Below are 23,254 nucleotides of genomic sequence, written 5' to 3' on the forward strand. Positions count from 1 at the left end.
TTGGGGTCCTGGGATCTCTGAGGGAGGCCAGGGGCCAGTCTTGGGGTCCTGGTGTCTAGTCTTGGGGTCCCAAGGTCTTTGAGGGAGTCGGGCCGGGGTCGGATCTTGGGGTCCTGAGGTCTATAAGGGGGTCGGGCCGGGGTCAGGTCTTGGGGTCCTGGGGTCAAGTCTTGGGGTCCTGAGGTCTTTGAGGGAGCTGGGCTGGGTCTTGGGGTCCCTGGATCAAATCTTGGGGTCCTGAGGTCTATAAGGGGACCAGGCCAGGGTCGGGTCTTGGGGTCCCGAGGTCTTTGAGGGGGCTGGGACTGGGTTGGGTCTTGGGGTCCTGGGGTCAAGTCTTGGGATCTTGAGGTCTTTGAAGGAGCCAGACGGGGTCGGGCTTTGGGGTCCCGAGGTCTCTGAGGGAGGCCGGGGCCGGTTTTAGGAACCTTGGGTCAAGTCTTGGGGTCATGAGGTTTTTGAGGGAGCCGGGCCGGGGTGCATCTTGGGGTCCTGGGGTCGAGTCTTGGGGTCCCGAGGTCTACAAGGGGGCCAGGCCGGGGTCGGGTCTTGGGGTGTCGGGGTCGAGTCTTGGGGTCCAGAGGTTTTTGAGGGGGCCAGGCCAGGGTCGGGTCTTGGGGTCCCGGGGTCGAGTCTTGGGGTCATGAAGTCTTTGAAGGAGCCGGACCGGGGTTGGGTCTTGGGGTCCCGAGGTCTATAGGGGGTCCGGGCCAGGGTCGGGTCTTGGGGTCCCGGGGTCGAGTCTTGGGTTCCGGAGGTCTATAAGGGGTCCGGGTCTTGGGGTCCCGGGGTCGAGTCTTGGGGTCCCAAGGTCTTTGAGGGGTCTGGGCCGGGGTCGGGTCTTGGGGTCCCGGGGTCGGGTCTTGGGGTCCCGAGGTCTTTGAGGGGTCCGGGCCGGGGTCGGGTCTTGGGGTCCCGGGGTCGGGTCTTGGGGTCCCGAGGTCTTTGAGGGGTCCGGGCCGGGGTCGGGTCTTGGGGTCCCGGGGTCGGGTCTTGGGGTCCCGAGGTCTTTGAGGGGTCCGGGCCGGGGTCGGGTCTTGGGGTCCCGGGGTCGGGTCTTGGGGTCCCGAGGTCTTTGAGGGGTCCGGGCCGGGGTCGGGTCTTGGGGTCCCGGGGTCGAGTCTTGGGGTCCCGAGGTCTTTGAGGGGTCCGGGCCGGGGTCGGGTCTTGGGGTCCCGGGGTCGGGTCTTGGGGTCCCGGGGTCCCTGAGGGAGGCCGGGGTCTGGTGCGGGGATCCCCAAACAGCAGGCAGCGGCGCGGCCGTCGCGGCGGGCCCTGGCGCCGCCCCTCCTGACATCAGTTCCTGCGGCCGCGCTCCGCGCTCCTCCCGCCGCTCCTCCCTCCCCCCTCCTCCCTCCTCCCTCCCCCCTCCTCCCTCCTCCCGCCGGCCGCGCTCGCCGCGGGGTCGGGTCGGGCGGAGCGGGCGGGGCCCGCGGCCGGCACCACGGAGCCCCCGCACGGCCGGCGGCAGCGGTTGGCGGCGGCCCCCGGGCCCCGGCGCGGGCGGCGGCGGCGGGGCGGCGGCGGCGGGGGCGGCGGCGCCATGGAGCCGCGGGAGGTGAAGGACCGGATCCTGGAGAACATCTCGCTGTCGGTGAAGAAGGTGAGCGCGGCCTCCGCCCTCCCGGCCCCGGCGCTTCGTAAAGTTGGGCTCCGCATCCTGGGCGCCCCGGGCGGCGGCCCCGAGGGAGCGGCACCTGCGGCCCGGTGCCCGCGATGCGCGGCGCCAGGTGCCCGCCCTCGGGGTCCCGAGGCCCGCGGCGACCTCGCCCGGGAGTGGCGGCCTCCGGGGGCGCGGGCGGAGTCCGGTGGAGAGCCTAAAGTAGCTGGGATTCTTTGGGGACGGTGGTCCTCCCATGGCGGTCCTCCCATGGTGGTCCTCCCGAGCGGGCCGGGGGCTTGGCCGCCGGGGTCGGGTGATGGTGGTTACCTGTCAAGGGCGTGTGTTTGTGACCAAGTCAGCTCCTCTGAAAGGGTCCCAGGCTAGAAGGGAGAATTCATTATCACTGGAAACCCAGATGGACGCTAGATAGGGTCGTTCCCCTGTCTTGAATTCCTGGCTCCCCCCACCATCTCAGAAACTCTCAAGAGGGCCGATGACTTGGGTCCTAGAAAGACTCACTAGCCTTCCCCACCCGTTTGTACTGGGGAGGGAACCCAGGGTCCTACTCTGACCTCTGACATACTCCCAGAGCACTTTATTTTGAAACGGAGTCTCACTAAGTTGTTGAGGCTGGTTTTGAACCTCGGATCCTCCTGTCTCAACCTCCCAATACTGAGATTATAGGCCGAGGCTACCATCAACGGCTCACTGGTTTATTTTTACTACTTCAAGGAACCAAGACATGGGAGTTAATTCAATCGCCACATATAAAAGTAATTGTTATTTTCTCATTTACATTCCTCAAAAGTAACACAGATAAACAGTTTTTCCTTTTATTAAGTGTAGCTTAAAAGGGAAGCGTGATGCTGGAATTGGTGTCTCGTGCTTGTACTCCCAGTACCTGGGAAGCTGAGACAGGATTGCAGGTTCGAAGCCGGCCTTGGCAACTTAGACCCTGTTTCTAAATAAAAAATAAAATCGGTCCAGGCGTGTAGCCTGAAGGTAGAAGGCCCCTGGGTTCCAATCTCAGTACCATAAAAAAAGAGAGGGGAAAGAAAACCAAACAAGAGCTAAGATACAACTCAGAGGTAGAAGCACCTGGGTTCCACCCCCAGCATCAAAAATAAGTAAGGAAAGACCTAAATAATCTTACTAGATATTCCTGTAAAGGCACAACTAAAACTGACACATAGAGGTTCATTAAGAATGGTTTTGTGCTGGGCATGGTGGTGCACGCTTGTAATCCCAGCATTCAGGAGGCTGAGACAGGAGGATCGCGGTCTGAGGACAGCCTCGGCTACTTAGTGAGGCCCTCTGCAACTCAGTGAGACCCTGTTTCCAAATAAAGAATAAAAGATAGGGCTGGGGGTGTAGCTCAGAGGTAGAATGCCCCCTCTGGGTTCCATCACTACTTGCTCAGGCTGTCCATAAACTTGTGATCCTCCTATCTCAGCCTCCCAAGTACTGGGATTCCAAGTGTGAGCCAACACTTCTCACAAAGCGTTTTGTTTATTTTGTGTTCCTGAGTTTTGCTTATGCAATGCGGTATAGTTTTTGCTTACTCGAGCAGCACAGGACAAGCAAATACTTTATTAAAAAGCAATGCATCTTTCATAATGGAGTAGAAAAGACTGCTGACCTTTCCAGTCTCATCTGGCCTGATTATGGCTCCAGGTCACCCAAGGGTTTTGTTTTTGGACTACACAAAATAAATGGGGAAAGTTCCCAGCAGAGAGGTGTAGACGTGGGCCCCTTGTCACACGTGTAAGCAGAGATCCTTTGCAGGCAGTGACCCACTCTGTAAATCAGGCCGTTTATGAAAGAGTCGGGTGTGTTTACAATGATGCTCTTGCATTACGCGTTTGCACAAGCACATTTTATTGAGCCGTAAAGCACCCCAGAAGATATAAGGTGCACACTAGAGGCTGGAAACTCCTCCTAGGCTCATCCCAGCCAAGGGCATGACGGGCACCGTGGTTAGGAACGCGGGTTCCGGTCGCCTGGAAGTCGAATCCTTTCCCTATCCATTAATAACCCGCATCCTGGGCAGCTTGCTTAAGCTCTCCGAGCCTCGGCTTCCTCGTCTGCAAAACAGGAGTAAAATCAGGGTTGCCGTGGAGATTTAATGAAAGCGTGTGGTGTTTGTGCGTGTGCTTTTATTGGTGCGTTATCGTCTCACAGCACAATGTAAATCACGTTGACAGTGGCATGTATGGTTTAGCATGTGCTGGCCTAGTCCTAATAGGCGGTAGCGCTTTTTTTGTTTGTGGTCGAGCCAAACCCTGGCTTTTACAAGGTCTGGAGGCCCAGGTGCCTCACCACCTAGAGGTTGTTCTGTGACACCATTGCATTCAGGTCGCTTCCTTTCTGTGCTTGTTTTAGGCAACTGCCAGATCATTTTTACATCATGAAGCCCATACGGTTTTCCTTCCTTCCTTCCTTTCTTTCTTTCTTTTTTCTTTCTTTTTTGTGGTACTGGGGATGGAACTCAGGGGTATTCTATCTCCGAGCTACACCCCCAGCCTGATTTTTTTTTATTATTTATTCTGCAACAGGGTCTCACTGAGTTGTAAAGTGCGTCCCTAAGCAGCTGAAGTGTCTGCGAACCGCAGTCCTCACGTCTCAGCCTCCTAAATACTGGAATTACAAGCGTGTATCACCATGCCTGGCCCGTATGGTTTTCTGAATCGGTATCTGCTTCTAATAGGAATCAGGTCACTTACAGCAATAGACATCGCAGGCGAGGAGTCTTAGGGTCACATTTGCCCTGGAATATTGGTCTCATCTAAATTTGTTATATAGCCCCTCGAGAGTTGCTTTGCCTCTCCCACCCCTTCTACCGCCAGTAAGATGATCTTACCAGTTGTTTAAGGATGTTGTACAAAGGCAAGGTGTGTATTTCTGCAAAGAAAGATCTGTCGTGTACTACCATGTTTGCGAAGAGTATTTTCTAACTTTTTATTGAAATAGACACGTGGACGAGTACATAGATCCTAAGCAAACAACTTAATGAGTCCTCACAAGATGAACACACCCACAATATCCAACATCTAGACTGAGAAACGGAACATGATCATCATCCCAGAAACCCCGCTGTCCCCCCAGAAACTGCATCCTCAAGGGTGCCCATTATCCCCAAGCAGTACTGTTGAGTTTAGTTATTTTCACATTCAGATTTTGCAGTGGCTAATGTGTACTGTAACTCTGAGAAGTAAAATAGCTGTTATCCACTGAATCCAAGGGAAACTATGTTCTGATTCCTGGGGAAATAGAATTCTTGGGGGCTAGAGAGAGCTGGAGCTTGATAGTACAGCTGAACGAAAATGAGAACAATGCAAACAAGTTCCATATGTTCTAGAAAGGGAGCTAATAGCAAAAGCACCCCAGATGCTGTTAGTAAATCCTGTGGTTAGCTGGGTGCAACTGTGCATGCCTGTAATCCTGAAATTTGGGACCAACTATGCATGCCTGTAATCCCGAAATTTGGGAGCAACTGTGCATGCCTGTAATCCCGAAATTTGGGAGCAACTGTGCATGCCTGTAATCCCGAAACTTGGGAGCAACTGTGCATGCCTGTAATCCCGAAATTTGGGAGCAACTGTGCATGCCTGTAATCCCAAAACTTGGGAGGCTGAGACAGAAGGATTGCAGGTTTGGAAGCCAGCTTCAACAGGTTAGGCCCCCAACAACTCACTGAGACCTTGTTTGTTTGTTTTTTTCTCTCTTTTTATGTATGTATGTATGTATGTATGTATTTATTGCGTACTGGGGAAGGAACCCAGAGTATTCTACCTCCAAGCTATACCCTCAGCCCTATTTTTTTATTCTTTATTTTGAAACAAGGTCTTACTGAGGTGCAAAGGACCTCACTAAGTAGCTGAGGCTGTCTGCAAACCTTGATCCTCCTGTCTCAGCCTTCCACATGCTGGGATTACAAACTGCACCACCCAAAGGCTGGGATTACAGGCATATGCCACCATGCCCAGCTTTTGAGACCTTGTTTCAAAATAAAAAACAGAAAGGGGTGGGGTTGGAGGTTGTAGGTAGAATGCCCCTGGGTTCAATCTGAGTACAGGAGGAGGAGGAGGGGGGGGGAGGAAGGGGAAGAGGAGGAAGAGAAGATGATCCCTGTGGTTGCTTGATTGCTGAATTATTAAGAGAAAAACACCCCGGGCAAGGATAGTGCTGGCATTTTGGACTGACATGTGGTTCTAAATAGGGACGTCCCCAGGGGAGAGAAGGCACTAGTTTTTGTGGTCCTGAGGATTGAACTCAGAGGCATTCTACCTCTAAGCTATATACCCAATCTTTTTCATTTTTATTTTGAAACTGTCTTGCTAAGTTGCCGTGTACTGGCCTCCAACTTGCAATCCTCCTGTCTCAGCCTCCCAAGTACTGGGATTGCAGGTGTGCACCACCACGCCTGGCTCAGCCGTCCACGTTTGAGGAGTGGGTCTGTTCTATCTGTGTACAGTCTAAGCAATGGCTCCGTGCTGTAGGAGGAGCCTTGGTCCTCCTTGGTTGGAACAAGAATTTGAAAGGAGATAACTAGGGCAGAGAGAAGCCCTGAGAGAAGGAGGGTGATTGATAGGATTGATTGATAGGATTCAGAGAAAGGGAAGAAACATAAATGAAGCCAGCAGGAACTTCCCTAAGGAAGCAGGCCCTCCCTGAGGCCTGCAGAGAACAGTGAGGAGGCGGGCTCGTCTCCAGAGGTCAGGGCTCCAGCCGGCTATGGCTGGAAGGTGCTCCGTGAGGAAGCCTGGTGGACGCAGGCGCAGGTTTCAAAGGTCCAGAGGCCCAGGCCTGGCTTGACCTTGGGGTTTGCCATTGACCGTGATGACCCTGGCACGTGACTGGAGCCCCGTTAGCCGCAACGGTCAGAACTGGCTCCCAGCATCACAGTTTGATGAGATAATATACTTACAGTGCTTAGTGCAATATCTAGCATATAACCAGGCCGAAATACAGTGTTATCTGCTGTTATGATTTGCTTGCAGTTTCAGTGAAAGTCTTACACTATACTGCTCTGTAAACTCTCCTAAAAGACCAGCTGGTAAATATTTTCAGGACATACAGTCTTTGGAAACTACTGAGTTCTGTCCTTTTAGCTCAAAAGCAACCATACATGAGTGGATGTGGCTTTGTTCCAGGAAACCTTTATTTACAAAAATAGATAGCAGCCGGGCCTGGTGGCGCACGCTTGTAATCCCCGCGCTTGGGAGGCTGAGACAGGAGGATCGCACGGTTCGAAGCCAGCCTCAGCTACTTAGTGAGGCTTTCAGCAACTTAGTGAGACCCTTTTTCCAAATAAAATTAAAAAAAAAAAGGTCTGGGAGTATGGCCCGGAGGTAGAAAGCCTCTGGGTTCCACCCCCAGTACCACCAAAAAAAAAAAAAAAAAATAGACAGCAGGCTGGATTTGGCCACAAGAGGTAGTTCAAATGTGTACACATGTATGCACCCCAAAAACATTACCAAGCTAGGTCGGGGATCACTTTCAGAGAAATTAATGTGCCCAGGCCTCTGGCTAACCAGATCTCTATTTAGTGGTGTTTTTGCATGTTACATTAGGCCTAGCGAATGAATATGACTACTGAATCCCATCGGGTGTCCATGTATTCAGTTATTTATGTATTTAGTTATTTAGTTATTTATTTTGCGGTACTGGGAATGGAACCCTAAGTAGCTGAGGCTGTCCATGAACCGTGATTCTCCTCTCTCAGCCTCCCTAATGCTGGGATGACAAGCCTGTGCCACCACACCTGGCTCAGTTATTTAATTTTTCTGTGGTACTAGGGATTGAACCTTCAGCATGCTATCTCTGAGCTACACACCCCCAACCCCCACCCCTGGCCCTTTTGAAACAAGATCAGCCTCTCAAGTGCTGAGAATCACAGGCACGCGCCAGCACACCTGGCCTCAGTTATTTCCAACTTTATTGAGCTCCTTCCCTTCATCCTCAGTGTCCAAGGCCCTAGGGAGGTCACAGTGAACAGGCAGGTCCACCTCTCCCCCCCTGGAGGGGATGTTATACTAGAAGAGGAGGAATGAAATCATAGCCAAATACCGAGGTGTTACGTGGGCATCTGGCAGGTCACATGATGAACTGGCAGAGAAGCTTGCTTTGGCCTGTGCCCGTCCAGAGACTTCCCTTAAGCAGTGAGGGGCACTGATTAAGGGAGGAGAAGGGAACTTGATTTTTATTTTATATTATTTGTACTAGGGTTGAACCCAGAGGCATTTTACCTCTGAGTTAAACTCCCAGCCATTCTTATTTTTTATATTTATTTATTTATTTATTTATTTATTTATTTATTTATTTATTTTGCAGTACTGGGGATGGAACCCAGGGACATTCTACCTCCGAGCTATACCCCAGCCCTATTTTTTATTCTTTATTTTGAAACAAGGTCTCGCTGAGTTGCAAAGGGCCTCACTAGTGCTGAGACTGTCCGTCAACCGCGATCCTTCTGTCTCATCCTCCTAAATGCTGGGATTACAAACCTGCGCCACCATGCCCGCCTGCCTGCCTGCCCGCCTGCCTTCCTTCCTTCCTTCCTTCCTTTCTTTTACGTTACTGGGGATGGAACCCAGAGGCATTCTACCTCTGAGTTACACACCCAGCCCTATTTTTATTCTTTGTGTGTGTGTGTGTGGAACTGGGAGTAGAACCCAGAGGCTTTGTACCTCCGGGCTATAGTCCCAGACCTATTTTATACTTTATTTGGAAACAGGGTCTCACAAGTGTGCACCACCACGCCCAACTTCCGCCTTTATTTTTTATTTGGAAACAGCTTTCACTACTTGCTGAGGCTGTCCTTGAGCCTGTGATCTCTGGTCTCAGCCTCCTAAATACAGGGATTATAGGTGTGTACTAACCACACCCAGCAAGAAACTTTTTAAGAAAAACTGTGGTGTTCCATGCTTGCAATCCTAGTGCTTGGGAGGCTGAGACTGGAGGATCACAGGTTCAAGGACAGCCTCAGCAAGTCGAAAGACTCTTATCAGCCTGGCAAGACCCTGTTTCAAGATAAATAAAATAGGGCTGGGGGTGTAACTTGAGATAGAATGCCCCTGGGTTCTATCCCCAGTACCATACACACAAAAAGCAAAGGAAAACAAGTAGTTACTATAAAAAAAACACACAAATGACTCAGAAGTTTGTAGAATGACCAGCAAACCCACCTCCCTTTCCCCTCTCCTGGAGCCAGAGAAGGGAATCCTGATAAAGTGACCTGTCCAGTGACTACTATGGGTCAAGACTGACCAGCTTCTCTGGCCCGAGTTTCCCGCCTGCTTGACCTGGTCGGCCACGCACTGCCCACCAGTTGAGGCTCTGAGAGGCTTTTTCCAGCAGGCATGCCGCCGTGAGCAGGGAGGGGGCTGCCTGCAGGTCGGGATGCAGGACCCCGAGTCAGGCCACAGCTGTTGCCCAGCCCGGCCTGCCAGTGCCTCGGGATAGGCCGCCTGGAGGGTGGGCTCTTCGCCACCTTCCTGCCCGCTTAGGTAGGTTAGCTCGGCCAGTACATTGCCGGATGCAGCGGCCACACCTGTAATCCCAGTACTTGAGAATCAGACCCAGGATCGGGTTCAAGGTCAGCCTCGAGTTCAAGGTCGGGTTCAAGGTCAGCCTCCCCATTTTAGAGAGACCCTGTTTTGAAATGAAAAACAAAAAGGGCTGAAGTGTAGCTCTGAGGTAGAACCCCTGAGTTTGAGCCCTAGTACACACACACACACACACACACACACACACACACACACAGTTCTGCCGGTATATTAAAAATCAGCAAGGACAGCTCATTCCTGGAGAAGGCTTAGTATTTGGGTATGTGAGAAGTTTATAAATCAAATATCTTTACATACATTTTATAAAGTGAAGTACCTTCTCCCTCTTCTTTCCCAGGTCCTGACTTGGGCTGTAGCTGTGACTTTCTTCCTTTTCTCTTCTTTCCTTTTTTATTCATTTATTTCTTGGGAGTGGGGATTGAACCCCGAGGCATTCTACCTGGGATCTACACCACCAGCCCGATTTTATTTCTTATTTGGAAATAGGGTCTCGCTAAGCTTTAGAGGGCTGGCCTCGAACCTGTGGTCCTCCTGTCTCAGTCTCCCAAGTACTGGGATTGCAGATGTGTGCCACTGTACCCAGCTTCTATTCCTTTTCTTGCAGAGTAGAAACTGGGAGGCCCCGAAGACCCCCAGCCAGGAAGCACGCAGCATGCACTGCGCGCTCACCCTACCAGGGCCTGGGAACAGATGCTAGTGGAGACGTGGCAACTGCTTGTCCTGAGCCCTGCCCGCTTGGTTTTATTTATTTGTTTGTTTTTCTGCGGGCCTAGGGATGGAACCCAGGGGCATTCAACCTCCAAGCTACACCCCCTGCCCTATTTTTTATTCTTTATTTTGAAACAGGGTCTCACTAAATTGTGGAGGGCCTCACTAAGTAGCTGAGGCTGGTGGTGAACTGAGATCCTCCTGTTTCAGCCTCCTAAGTGCTGGGATGACAAGCGTGCGCCACCACGCCCTCCCAGCTTGGCCTTCCCTTTTCTTAGGCGCTAACAGGCCACGCCTATACTTTTAATCATAATGGCCTGTCTTCACCCCAGAATTCCTGAGATACTGGGCCAAAATAAAATAAATCCCAAAGGAAATCTCACCTTTTGTCCAACCCAGGCGTCACCCAGCACCCACCAATGAAATGGTGAGAGCCAGAGGACTCAGAGAAAGGAGACCAGCCATCAGTGTCACCCCATCCCCACCGTGTGCCCAGCCACTCCCTCTTGGGGTCCCCTAAAAAAGACTGCAGAGTCCCCAGGGGCCTCTCACTCTCTAGGTGGCCCACATTCTTTCTTGAACATGTATCCCCACTTTTCCTAAACAAAACCTCTGCCTTTGTCTCTGACTGGCGCTGTAATTCTTTGGACACAGAAGCCAAGAGATGGGTTTCCAACCCCAAACCTGGGAACAGCTCAGCGCTCTACAGGGAATTGTTTTCCCACGACACCGAGACTCTCATCAACCTACTGAGACCCTGTTTCAAACTAAAAATAAAATAGGGCTTAGGGTGTAGCTCAGAGGTAGAATGCCCCTGGGTTCAATCCCCAGTACCAAAAATAAAAAAAGACAGAAAATGAGGCTGGGCGTGTAGCTCAGAAGTAGAACACCTCTTGGTTCAATCCCCAGTACCACAGTGAAACAAAACGAAATCAGGGTCTTGCTAAGTTGCCAAGGCTGGCCTCTATCCTGCAGTCCTCCTGTCTCAGCCTCCTAAGTTCTGGCATTACAGGAGCCCACCACTGTGCCCAGTCGATGTCAGGTATCTGTTTGAAGCCTTGTGGTCCTTCCTGCTGGTCACAACGCCCTGGGCCCTCTCCCTCTCTCTAGCCGGCTCTAGCTCAGACCCATCCAGATCGGAAGGTCTTGAGTGACGATTGGAATTTGGAGCCAGTGCCTGGGGTTGGAGGGGAGCGGGTTACATTCTGGCAGCAGGCGGGTGGGCCAGGCCGGCCCTCTGTGGTCACCCGGTAGTCCCTGGCCACACCCTGAAGTTGCGCTTCCAGCCCAGAGAGTCTGAGTATGCGCCTGGGCCTTGGAGCGGGTCTGTCGCCACGGATGTGTCTTCAGTGACTGGTTTCTTTCATTTCCCATCGTCTGGTGGGGGGGTTTACTCATGAGGTCTTACTGCAGGCACAGCGGGCGTGGAAAGGGGAAGTGAACGACCCAGGCAGAAGGAGCCAGGGCCCCGCTCTGAAAGACAGGCTCTGAGAAACCCCCGCCGCCCGGGACCAGCGCCTGCTCCGTCCCACCTGTGGCTATCACCTCTGGCCTTTGGGGTTGGCATAGGAACTTTTTTTTTTTTTTTTTTTTTTTTGCAGTACTGGGGATAGAACCCAAGCCCTGCTTCCAAGGAACAGGAATCTTGGTATCATTTTTTTTTTTTTTTTTTTTTTTTTGCAGTACTAAGGATCAAACCCAGAGCATAGAATACTGTGCTAGGCAAGTATTCTACCACCGAACTGCATCCCCAGCCCTTTTTATGTTTATTTTATTTTGGGGGGAGTGTACTGGGAATTGAAACCAAGAGTGCTTTACTGTCTATGTTACACCCATCTCTATTTTATTTTGAAATTGGGTCTCACTAAGTTACTGCATGCTGGCCTCCCTCAAACCTGGGATCCTCCTGTCTCAGCCTTCCAGTACTGGGATTACAGGTGTGCAGCACTGGCTGATTTATTTATTTATTTTTATGGTGCTCAGGATTGAACCCAGGGGCATTCTACCTCTGAGCTACACTTCTGGCCCTATTCTTTTTTTTTTTTTTTTTTTAAGTGGAGTCTGTCTAGGTTACTGAGAGCCTTGCTAAGTTTCTGAGGCTGGCCCCAACCCTGAGCCTGCAATCCTCCCATCTCAGCCTCCCAAGAACTAGGATTATAGGCGTGTGCCACCACACCTGGCTGCTGGCTTTAATTTTTTTTTTTTTTTTTTTTTGGTGGTACTGGGGTTCCTGGAAGCCCTTCTACCTCCAGGCTACACTCCCAGACCTATTTTTACATTTTTATTTGGAAACAGGGTCTCCTAAGCCAGCGCGCGTGGCTAGCTTCGAACCTGCGCAATCCTCCTGTCTCTGCCTCCCAAGCGCGGGGATTACAAGCGTGCGCCACCACGCCCGGCTTTAATTCTTTATTATATTTTTTCAGTGGTACTGGGGATGGAAAACCAGAGGCTTTCTACCTCTGGGCTATATTCCCAGACCTATTTTTATATTTTATTTGGAAATAGGGTCTCACTAAGTTGTTGAGAGCCTCACTAGCTGAGGCTGGCTTCGAATCTGTGCGATCTCCTGTCTCAGCCTCCTAAACGCGGGGATTACAAGTGTGTGCCACCACACCTGGCTGACTTAATTCTTTTTTTTTTGGGGGGGGTGGTACTGAGAATGGAACCCTTCTACCTCCGGGCTACACTCCCAGACCTATTTTTTTTTTAATATTTTTTATTTGGAAACAGGGTCTCTTAAGCCAGCGCGGCTGGCTTCGAACCTGCACGATCCTCCTGTCTCTGCCTCCCAAGTGCAGGGATTACAAGCGTGCGCCACCACGCCTGGCTGATTTAATTCTTTAAAGGGGTGATTGGAGATGAGAAAGCAGTCCACCCTTCCTTCAGTTGAAGTCTTTTCTTCTTTTGGGTTTCCACCTCCTAAACATGAGCTGCTGAGGCTGTTCTAAACATTATGCTCTCTGAATATCCTTGGTTTTAGTTGGGTGCACGCTTGTAATCCCAGCATTTGGGAGGCTGAGACAGGAGGATCGCAGTTCGCGGCTAGCCTCAGCAACTTGGTGAGGCCCTTTGCAACTCAGTGAGACCCTGTTTCAAAATAAAGAATAAAAAATCGGGCTGGGGGTGTAGCTCGGAGGTAGAATGCCCCTGGGTTCATATCCTTAGTACTGCAAAAATAAATAAATAAATAAATAAATAAATACCCTTGGTCTCCACGGAGCCACAAGGGAGGCTGCTGTTGCTTGGTGACCTCCCTGGGCAGCAGAAGCGAGTCGAGCCTCAGGTGGCGCCAGGCGGTGTCTCCTCCACCCTCAGGCCTGCGCCCTCTGTGTGTGGGCAGGCCGGGCGCGGGCGTGGGCAGGTGCCGCAGTCGGGCCCCACGCTGGTGAAGCAGTTCAGGCAGCTGTGGTCACAGCCCTGCAGGCCCTCCTGGTGCCTGAGCAGGGATTTGTCCTTTCTGTAAATAAGAGGTGGGGCCCTCCCTGTCTTCCTCCAGGACAGCCTGGAGCCAGTGGTGAGCTGGAATCCAGCTCTCCCATCTCTTGACAGCCCCCTCTTCTCTTGGTCTTGACTGACCAGGGAGGAAGAAAGGAAGCCACCTGTCACCATTGTTACCTTTGGCCCTTGATCGCCTGGCACCGCTGCCTTTGTTTTCCTACCAGGAGCAATGGGAAGGGTTTCTCAGGACCAGCCTTAGATTCTGCCTTGTGAGTGTACATGGAAGACGATACCGAGGGCCGGCTCCGGCAGCTCAGAGCAGAGTGGGGCTGACCCTGATTAGGACGCTGGGCGGCCGGCATTTCTTGGCTCGCTAGAGTGTGCCGCCCGCGTTTCCCTGAAGCCACAGGACCTGGCCGTCTTGTGTTGGTCAGTCTTCCCAGGACACTTGAGTGCCCTCCTCCTGGCTTCAAGGGAATCCAGGAAGAGCTGAGCAGCTCTCCTCAAAGCACACCCCAAAAAAACAGACATAGAGGAGCAGCTCAGCCAGTCGAGGGTGTGGTCTGGGAACAGGCTTTTGAGACACAGGCCTCAGAGTTCATGGGCTTTGGGGAAAGCAAAGCTTTTCTTCTCTCTCTCCCTCTCCCTCTCTCTCCTCTCCTCCTCTCTCTTCTCTCCTCTCTCTCTGCACTGGAGAAACATTCTACCTCTGAGCTACATCTCCAGCCTGATTCTTTTCTTTTCTTTTCTTTTCTTTTTTTTTTTTTTTTTTTTTTTGTGGTACTGGGGTTCCTGGAAGCCCTTCTGCCTCCAGGCTACACTCCCAGACCTATTTTTTATATTTTTATTTGGAAACAGGGTCTCTTAAGCCAGTGCAGCTGGCTTAAAACCTGCCTGTCTCTGCCTCCCAAGCGTGGGGATTACAAGCATGTGCCACCACGCCCGGCCCTCATTTCTTATTTTGAAACCAGGTCTCACTAAATTGCAGAAGGCCTTGCTAAATTGCTGAGGCTGGCTTCAAACCTTTGATCCTCCTGTCACAGCTTTCCAAGTACTGGGATTACAAGTGTGTGCCATCACGTCCAGATCTTTTTTTGTCTTTATTTATTAGCAGAGTTTTTTTGTTTTGTTTTGTTTTGTGGGGGGGTACTAGGGATGGAATCCAGGGGCTTTCTACCTCCGGGTATACTTCCATACCTATTTTATATTTTATTTGGAAACAGGGTCTCACTAAGTAGCTGAGGCTGGTTTTGAATCTGTGTGATCCTCCTATCTCAGCCTCCCAAGTACTGGGATTACAGGCATGTGCCACCATACCTGGATCTGATAGGCGTGTGTGTGTGTGTGTGTGTGTGTGTGTGTGTGTGTGTGTGTGTGGTACTAGGGACGGAACCCCAGGGGCAATCTACCTCTGAGCTATACCCTCAGCCCTATATTTTATTCTTTATGTTGAAACAGGGTCTCACTGAGTTGCAAAGGGCCTCACTAAATAAACCTCGATCCTCCTGTCTCAGCCTCCTAAATGCTGGGATTGCAAGCATGCGCCACCGCGCCCAGTAACATTTTTAATTTATCATGGCAGAACACCACCTGACCCAGAAATGGCTCTGACATTCAGTTGCTGAGACCAAAAGCCTAAGAATTATTGGCAGCTGCTTTTCTCTTCTTCCACATCCAATCCATTGCAAACCCTGGACCCCACCTTCGGGTCCTGATCCCAGCTGTCTCACCCGCCCCCCACAGCCTCTTCCATTCTCCCACCCACACTGGAGAGAGCTGCCGGCAGTCCCGGCCCGGCCTTCCCAGTCTGGCAGCAGCCAAGCAGCCTTGTGACACGGCATCTGACCCTGCTACTTCCACTCCCCACCCCCAGCAGCTTCCCACCCAACTGGTCCTGCAGGACACGGCCCGTCTCCTGCGCAGCTGCCGTGACTGGGCCCTGGCTGCCTCCGACTTCATCGCTGCCACGCGCACCCTTGCCCTGAGCTCCAGCCGGGTGCCTCGCTGTGGCACCTGCCTCCGACTTTGCACCTGCTGTTCCCTAGCCGGAATACTCTTCCCCAAGCACCTCATTGGTCCCGTCCTCAGACAGATCTTCTCTGACCCAGTATTTATAAGAGACCCCATACCCAGCCTTGGTTGTTTATTTTTGGGATTAAACCCAGGGCTTTGCCAGGCATGGTGATACAGGCTTGTAATCCCAGCATTTGGGAGGCTGAGACAGGAGGAACCAAGTTCGAGGACAGCCTCAGCTACTTAGGCCCTTTGAAACTCAGTGAGACCCTGTTCCAAAATAATAAAAAATAGGGCTGTGGGTGTAGCTTGGAGGTACAGTGCCCCTGGGTTCCATCCCCCATACAATTAAAAACAAAATAGGGTTTTGCTCACTTTAAGCAAGCACTCTGCCTCTGAACTATATCCACATTTATTTATTTATTAGTACTGGGGATTGAACTCAGGGACATTCTACCTCTAAGCTATACTCCAGCCTCATTTTTAAATTTTTAAATTTTTTACTTTTTTTTTTTTTTTGGTGGTACTAGGGATGGAACCCAGAGGCTTTCTACCTCCAGGCTATACTCCCAGACCTATTTTTATATATTTTTTGGAAACAGGGTCTCACTAAATTGCTGAGAGCCTCAATAAGTAGCTGAGGTTGGCTTTGAACCTGTGCAATCCTCCTGTCTCAGCCTCCCAAGCTCAGGGATTACAAGCGTGCGCCACCATGCCGGCTTTTAATTTTTTATTTTTTTGAAACAGAGGTCTCACCAAATTGCTGAGACTGGCTTTCCAACCTGCAATCTTCTTGTCTCAGCCTCCCAAGTACTAGGATAATAGATAGGTACACCATGCCCAGCCAGTTCTTTTTGTTTTATTTATTTATTTATTTATTATTATTAGTGTGTGTGTGTGTGTGTGTGTGTGTGTGTGTGTGTGTGTGTGGTACTGGGGGTGGAACCCAGGGTCTTTTCTACCTCCAGGCTATACTTCAGGCCTATTTTATACTTTATTTGGAAACAGGGTCTTGCTAAGTTGCTCAGAGCCTCACTAAGTAGCTGAGTCTGCCTTCTAACCTGTGATCTTCCTGTCTCAGCCTCCCAAGTGCGGGGATTACAAGTATGCACTACCACACCTAGCTTTATTTTTTTGAACCCCACGGAATCCTGCCTCTGAGCTACACCCTAGAACCATTTATTTATTTATTTAGTCAGAAATGTTGATGCGTGTCTGTAATCCCAATACTTGGGAGGCTGAGAGAGAAGGATCACAGGTTTGAGGCCAGCCTTAGTAACTTAGCAAGACACTTTTTCAGAATACAAGATAAAAGGGCTGGGGGTTAGCTTAGAAGTAGAATACTCTGGGTTTAATTCTTAGTACCCCCTTAAATATATATACTTAAAAAAAAAAATATATATATATATATATATATATATATATATATATATATATGTTTGTGTTTAAGGGCATATAAGAGGTATATTTAGGAAAGTGAGGTTCAGTTTAGGAGGAGGCCATGATAAAGTGATTCGTTCCAGGGAAAGGATCTGAAACAGTCTGTTTCCAGAAGTGGAAATGGCTTGCCATATATATATATATATATATATATCAGACAGAATCTCATTAAATTGCTGAGGCTAGCCTCAAACTTGTGACCTACCTGTCTCAGCCTCCCAAGTACTGGGATCATATGTGTGCAACACCACACCTGGCTCTGTTTTGTTTTCTTACGGCACTTACTGCTCTACAGTGCTAGATGATATATTTACACATAGTTTATCTCTGGCACCAGAATGTAAGTTTTACAAGAGCAAGGCTTTTGTAGAATTCCATTTAAAAAAAAGTATCTGAGCTAGGTATGGTGACACATTCCTATAATCCCAGTACTTGGCAGGCTGAGACAGGACAAAAAATAAAGTTGGGCTGGGTTGTAGCCTGGAGGTAGAATGCCCCTGGGTCAGTCCCCAGCACCACACATACACCACCAACAACAAAAAAACAAATAGTATCCGTCAGATATGATGGCACAGGCCTGTAATCCCAGTACTTGGGAGGCTGAGACAGGAGGATCGCAGGTTCAAAGCCAGCCTTGTAACCTAGCGAGGCCCTCTGCAACTTAGTGAGATGCTGTTTCAAAATAAATAAAACCGGACTGGGGGTATAACTTGGAGGTAGAATGCCTCTGGGTTCAATCCCCAGTATAAAGAGAAAAGAAAAGAAGGAGTTGAGCATGGTGGTTTATGCTTGTAGTCGCAGCATTCAGGAGGCTGAGACAGGAGGATCGCGGTTCGTGAACAGCCTCAGCTACTTAGTAAGGCCCTTTGCAACTCAGTGAGACCCTGTTTCAAAATAAAGAATAAAAATTGGGCTTGAGACAAGGGGTGAGGCCAGTGCCAGGGCCAGCGAGGCCGGGATCGGAGCCTGCCGTGAGGCAAGGCCAGTGCTGGGGCCTCCAAGGCTGGGATCAGAGCCTGCCATGAGGCAAGGCCAGTGCTGGGGCCTCCAAGGCTGGGATCAGAACCTGCCGTGAGGCAAGGCCAGCGCTGGGGCCTCCAAGGCTGGGATCAGAGCCTGCCATGAGGCAAGGCCAGTGCTGGGGCCTCCAAGACCAGGATCGGAGCCTGCCAAGGGGGGAGGCCGGTGTCGAGGCTAGTGAGGCCGGGATCGGAGCCTGCCGTGAGGGAAGGCTAGTGCTGGAGCCAGCGAGGCTGGGATCAGAGTCTGCTGGGTGGCCAGGCTGGTGCCAGGGCCTTCAAGAGTGGGATCGGAACTTGCAATGCAGTGTACACAGAGAAAGATCACAGAAAATAAAAAATCAGATGCTTTCCCTAATATGCAAAAACTAGGAAGAAATGAGTAATCGGAGGGAATCTAGTGGAAGAAAGGGCCTTATGGAGGAGCAATTAAGGTGACCAATCAGAGGGGATGGGATGGGAGAAGATGGAATCTCTTTAAAACACATGATGTACGTAAACAAATATCAAAGTTAATATTAAATCAAGCATGGGATTGAGGGAGGGGGAGGGGGTGCGATGGCGATTGGATAAAGGCTAATTGGATGATGTGTGCTTGTATATCCTCACAAGTCTTATATTCCATTGTGATGTTTGACTACAATGCACCAATAAAAATATATATTTAGCCGGGCATGGTGGCACACGCTTGTAATCCCCGCGCTTGGGAGGCTGAGACAGGAGGATCACACAGGTTCGAAGCCAGCCTCAGCTACTGAGTGAGGCTCTCAGCAACTTAGTGAGACCCTGTTTCCAAATAAAATATAAAATAGGTCTGGGAGTATAGCCAGGAGGTAGAAAGCCTCTGGGTTCCACCTCCAGTACCACCCCCCAAAAAATATATATATATATCTTAAAAAAATAGGGCTTGATGTTTCGCCCAGAGGTAGGATGCCCCTGTTTTCCATCCCTAGTACCAGAAACATAAATAAATATACAAAAGAGGAAGCTGGAAAAATAAATAAAGAGGAAGCTGGCTGGGTGTGGTGGCACATGCTTTGTAATCCCAGTACTTGGGAGGCTGTGATCGAAGGATCTCAGTTTTGTGGCCAGTGTCAGCTACCTAGTGAGGCTGTCTGCAATTTAGTGAGAACCTCTTACAAGAACAGAGAATAAAAAATTGGGTTGGGGATGTAGCTCTGAGGTAGAATGCCCCTGGATTCAATCCCCAGTACCACAAAAATAAACAAGTAAGTAAATTTTAAAAATAATATTTTAGCCAGGCATGGTGGCGCATGCTTGTAATTCCAGCGTTTGGGAGGTAGAGACAGGAGGATCACACAGGTTTGACGCCAGTGAGACCCTGTTTCCAAATAAAGTATAAAATATGTCTGGGAGTATAGCCCGGAGGTAGAAAAGGCCCCTGGGTTCTACCCCCAGTACCACAAAAAATATATATATTTTATTTTAAAAAATAAAAGCTGGGTGTGGTGGCATGGCACACGCTTGCAATCCCAGTACTTGGGAGGCTGAAAAAGGATCGCAGGTTCAAGGATAGCCTCAGCAAGTAGCGAGACTCTCATTAACCTAGTAAGACCCTGTTTCAAAATAAAAATAGAAAAATCGGGCTAAAGGTATAGCTCAGAGGTAGAATATCTCATGTGATACCTGGGCTCCATCTCTAGTACCACAAGGGAAAAAAAAGGAGAGGGAGCACTGAGTTTTTCTTTCTTGAGTCCTCCTAAAGCATATTAGAAAGAGATGTAAATAGCTAGGCGTGATGGTGCATGCCCAGTACTTGGAAGGCTGAGGCAGGAGGGTCGCAGGTTGGAACCCAATCTCTGCAGCTTTGTGAGACCCTGTTTCAAAATAGAAAAAAAGGGCTGGGCGTGGTGGCACGCACCTGTAATCTCAGTACTTGGGAGGCTGAATAGGGTCAAGGGCAATCTCAGCAACCCTGGGAGACCCTGTTTCAAAATAAAAAATGGCTGGGCGTATAGCTCAGAGGGAGAATGTCCCTGGGTTTAATACTCAGTACCAGAAAAAATAAAATAGGGTTGGGGATATAGCTTAGGGGCAGAATGCTTCTGAGTTCCACCTCTAGTACAAGAAGGAAGGAAGGAAAGAAGGAAGGAAGGATGGATGGATGTAACATTTTATGCACCTCATTCATGGGGGTTCCTGAACCCAGGTTTGATGAACATACCTGGGTTAAAACCTGGCTCTGCACCTGCTTGCTCTGCGGCACGTTGCAGGTACTGGGGGACTCGGCAGTGCTCCGAGACGCGCGTGCTCAGCAGCAGCAGCATGGTGTTTACGAGGTGTTGCGCGCTTCGGTCAGTGCAGTGTGACTGGCATCTGAACCTCAGGACAGCCCGCAGGGAGGGTACGGTTAACATGTCCAATTTTACAGATGAGGAAACCGGGTTCGGAGAGGGTGAGCGATCCGCCCGTCATCACAGTCGATAGCTGGGTAGCTGAGTAGCAGAGTCAGAGTCATCTGACCCCAGGAGCTTCCCTGGCGCACAGAAGTGCTCAGCGTCTGGGGCTCTGGTTCAGTTGGCCTTAGCTGTCAGCATATACTTTACCAAAATGAAGAGTAATCTGGCAGAAAAGATGCTAATTGTGCCCCAGCCGAGCTGTGATTGCTGTCTACCCCCGTCCGTTCCACAGTTCGGAGTCCTCATTGAGACCAGGACTGATCTCTGGAACCCACTGGCCTTGCTGGGGTGCGAAGTGGTCGCTCTGGGCCTCCCTGTGGCGCAGGGCGGAGCGCCCCGTCTGTCTCTCCCTTGCCAACCAGCTTCCCGGCGTGACCTCGAGCTGCCGACATCGCTCCTCAAGTTCTGTTTCTTTTTCCTGCTCTCTTCAAGATCTCTGTTGGGTTGTAGCATTGATTCAGGATCTTCTTGTCCACTGAGATGATAGAAACTCTTTACCAGCCTCTCACTGTGAAGAATGTCGGGAGCAGGTGTTGGAAGCACCTGCCAGGGAACCGAGCGTTAGCTACCCAGAGCTGAGCGCATCTTCCAACCCGCGCCATCCTCCCGTCTCAGCCTCCCAAGCGCAGGGATTACAAGCGTGCGCCGCCACACCCGGTGGCATTGTACTCCCGGCCCTTTTTATTTTGAAATTTTGGAGCAGGGTTTTGCTAAGTTACTGTGTACTGGCGATGAACCTGTGATCCTCTTGTCTCAGTTTCCCAGATACTTAAATAACTGCATATGAATAGAGACTACCGTACAGGAAATTTTAGCTCCAAAAAATCCTTACAGGAAATTTTAGCTCCAAAAAATCCTTTTAAACTGGGTGTGGTGGCGCACGCTTGTAATCCCAGTACTTGGGAGGCTGAGACAGGAGGATCTGGGTTCGCAGCCAACCTCAGCTACTTAGTGAAGCCCTCTGCAACTTAGGCCCTGTGTCAAAATAAAAGAATAAAAAACAGGGCTGGGGTTTAGCTCCGAGGTAGAATTTCAGTACTCCCCCAAAGTCCTTTAAACCTGTGTTACAGATGCAGAAAAATGAGGGTAAGAGGTTCAAGTCATCTGCCAGGAGCGTACAGTTGAGTGTCGGCAGAGCCTCCCGTCCTCAAGCCCTCTCTCCAGCAGCACGGTGGACACCCCTGTAGTGGACTGTTTCCAGAAAATGTTTCATGGCTGCAGATAGTTCCTCATAATATCACGTGTAGGTAGCAAACTACCCAGGATGCCCATCGTGGATGCACATGATGTTATCTAATGAAAGTTGCAAAATTTACCAGAAAAGCCAAGCATGATGGCGCACACCTGTAAGCCCAGTACTTGGGAGGCTGAGACTTGAGGATCACAGGTTTGAAGACATTCTCAGCCAGTAGTGAGACTCATCAACTTAGTGAGACCTTGTTTCAAAATAAAAATAAAATAAAAAAGAAAATGGGGCGGGGGTGGCTCAGAGGTTGAATGCCTCTAAGTTCAAACCCCAGTTTAAAAAAAAACAACTACCAAGATATAAAAGAAGTCCTGAATAAATGAGGGGAGACCATGTTTGTAAATAAAGGATTCAGCAGGCATGGTGGCACATGTTTGTAATCCCAGCATTTGGGAGGCCAAGACAGGAGGATCTGGGTTCTCGGCCAGCCTCAACTACTTAGTGAGAGGCCCTTGCAACTCATTGAGACCCTGTTTCAAAATAAGGAATAAAAACTGGGGCTGGGAGCTGGGTGTGGTGGCACACGCTTGTAATCCCAGCATTCAGGAGGCTGAGACCGGATGATCGTGGTTCGCGGATATCCTCAGCTACTTGGTGAGGCCCTCTGCAACTCAGTGAGACCCTTTTTCAAAATAAAGAATAAAAAAAAAAAAAATAGGGCAGGGAATGTAGCTTGCAGGTCAAATGCCCCTGGGTTCTATCTCCAGACCTGAAAAAAAAAAAAAAATGGGACTGGGGGTGGAGCTCAGAGTTAGTATGCCCCTGGGTTCAATCCCCAGTACCACAAAAAATAAATAAATAAAAAGATCCAATATTGCAAAATATATTTTCTCTCTCCAAATAATCTCTGGATTTAGCACAATTCTAGTAGAAATCCAAAAGAGAATTGAAATTTGATTCTATAAGGATGGACTGAGCCGGGCGTGGTGGCGCACGCTTGTAATCGCCGCGCTTGGGAGGCTGAGACAGGAGGATCGCAGGCTCAAAAGCCGACCTCAGCTACTTAGTGAGGCTCTCAGCAACTTAGTGAGACCCTGTTTCCAAATAAAAATATAAAATAGGTCTGGGAGTGTAACCCAGAGGTAAAAATCCCCTGGGTTCCATCTCTAGTACCAAAAAGAAAAAAAAAAAAGAATGGACTAAAAGTAAAATATCCTTGGGAGGCTGAGACAGGAGGATCACACAGGTTCGAAGCCAGCCTCAGCTACTTAGTGAGGCTCTCAGCAACTTAGTGAGACCCTGTTTCCAAGTAAAACATAAAATAGGTCTGGGAGTGTAGCCCGGAGGTAGAAAAGCCCCGGGGTTCCACCAAATAAATAAATAAATAAATAAATAAATAAATAAATAAAAAGGGCTGGGGGTGTAGCTCAATCGTAGAACACTTGCCTAGCCTGTGCAAGGTCCTGGGTTCAATCCCCAGTACTGATGAATGGAGGAAGGAAGGAGGAAGATTTTGGACACCGTGGCGCATGCCTGTAATCCCAGTTCTTGGGAGGCTGAGACAAGAGGATCACAGATTTGAGACCAGACTCAGCAATCTAGAGGGACCGTGGCATAAAAATAAGTTTTCTCAGGGGCAGGAAAAAATAACAACAGCAATATTTAAAGGTCAGTTGACACTGGAGGAACTTGCTGGAGTTCAGTGAGCTGACCTGTGCGTGGACACAGCTGTGGAACAGATCCGTGAACACAGGCGACGGGCTGCTGCTGTGAAGAGCTTTCACAGAAAGATGCAGCAGCTGATGAAAACGCTCGAGCATACTTCAATTAAAAAATGCAGTTTAAAACAATTCGGAGCT

At 50.0% G+C, this 23,254-nt stretch overlaps 1 protein-coding gene across 2 annotated transcripts in view; it reads left to right on the forward strand.

Annotated features, from left to right (window-relative positions):
• Positions 1-1,543: 1,543 nt before the first annotated feature.
• PLEKHM2 (pleckstrin homology and RUN domain containing M2) overlaps positions 1,544-23,254 on the forward strand; it is a gene marked incomplete at both ends in the record, with an annotated part of 42,746 nt that continues 21,035 nt past the window's right edge. For both annotated transcript variants that reach the window (XM_080692608.1, XM_080692609.1), the window contains one exon: positions 1,544-1,603. In XM_080692608.1, coding sequence (XP_080548734.1) covers positions 1,544-1,603 — 60 coding nt within the window. The remainder of the gene's footprint in view (positions 1,604-23,254) is intronic.

Source organism: Muscardinus avellanarius (assembly GCF_963383645.1).
Source record: "Muscardinus avellanarius genome assembly, chromosome: 3".
NCBI classification, from domain to species: domain Eukaryota; kingdom Metazoa; phylum Chordata; class Mammalia; order Rodentia; family Gliridae; genus Muscardinus; species Muscardinus avellanarius.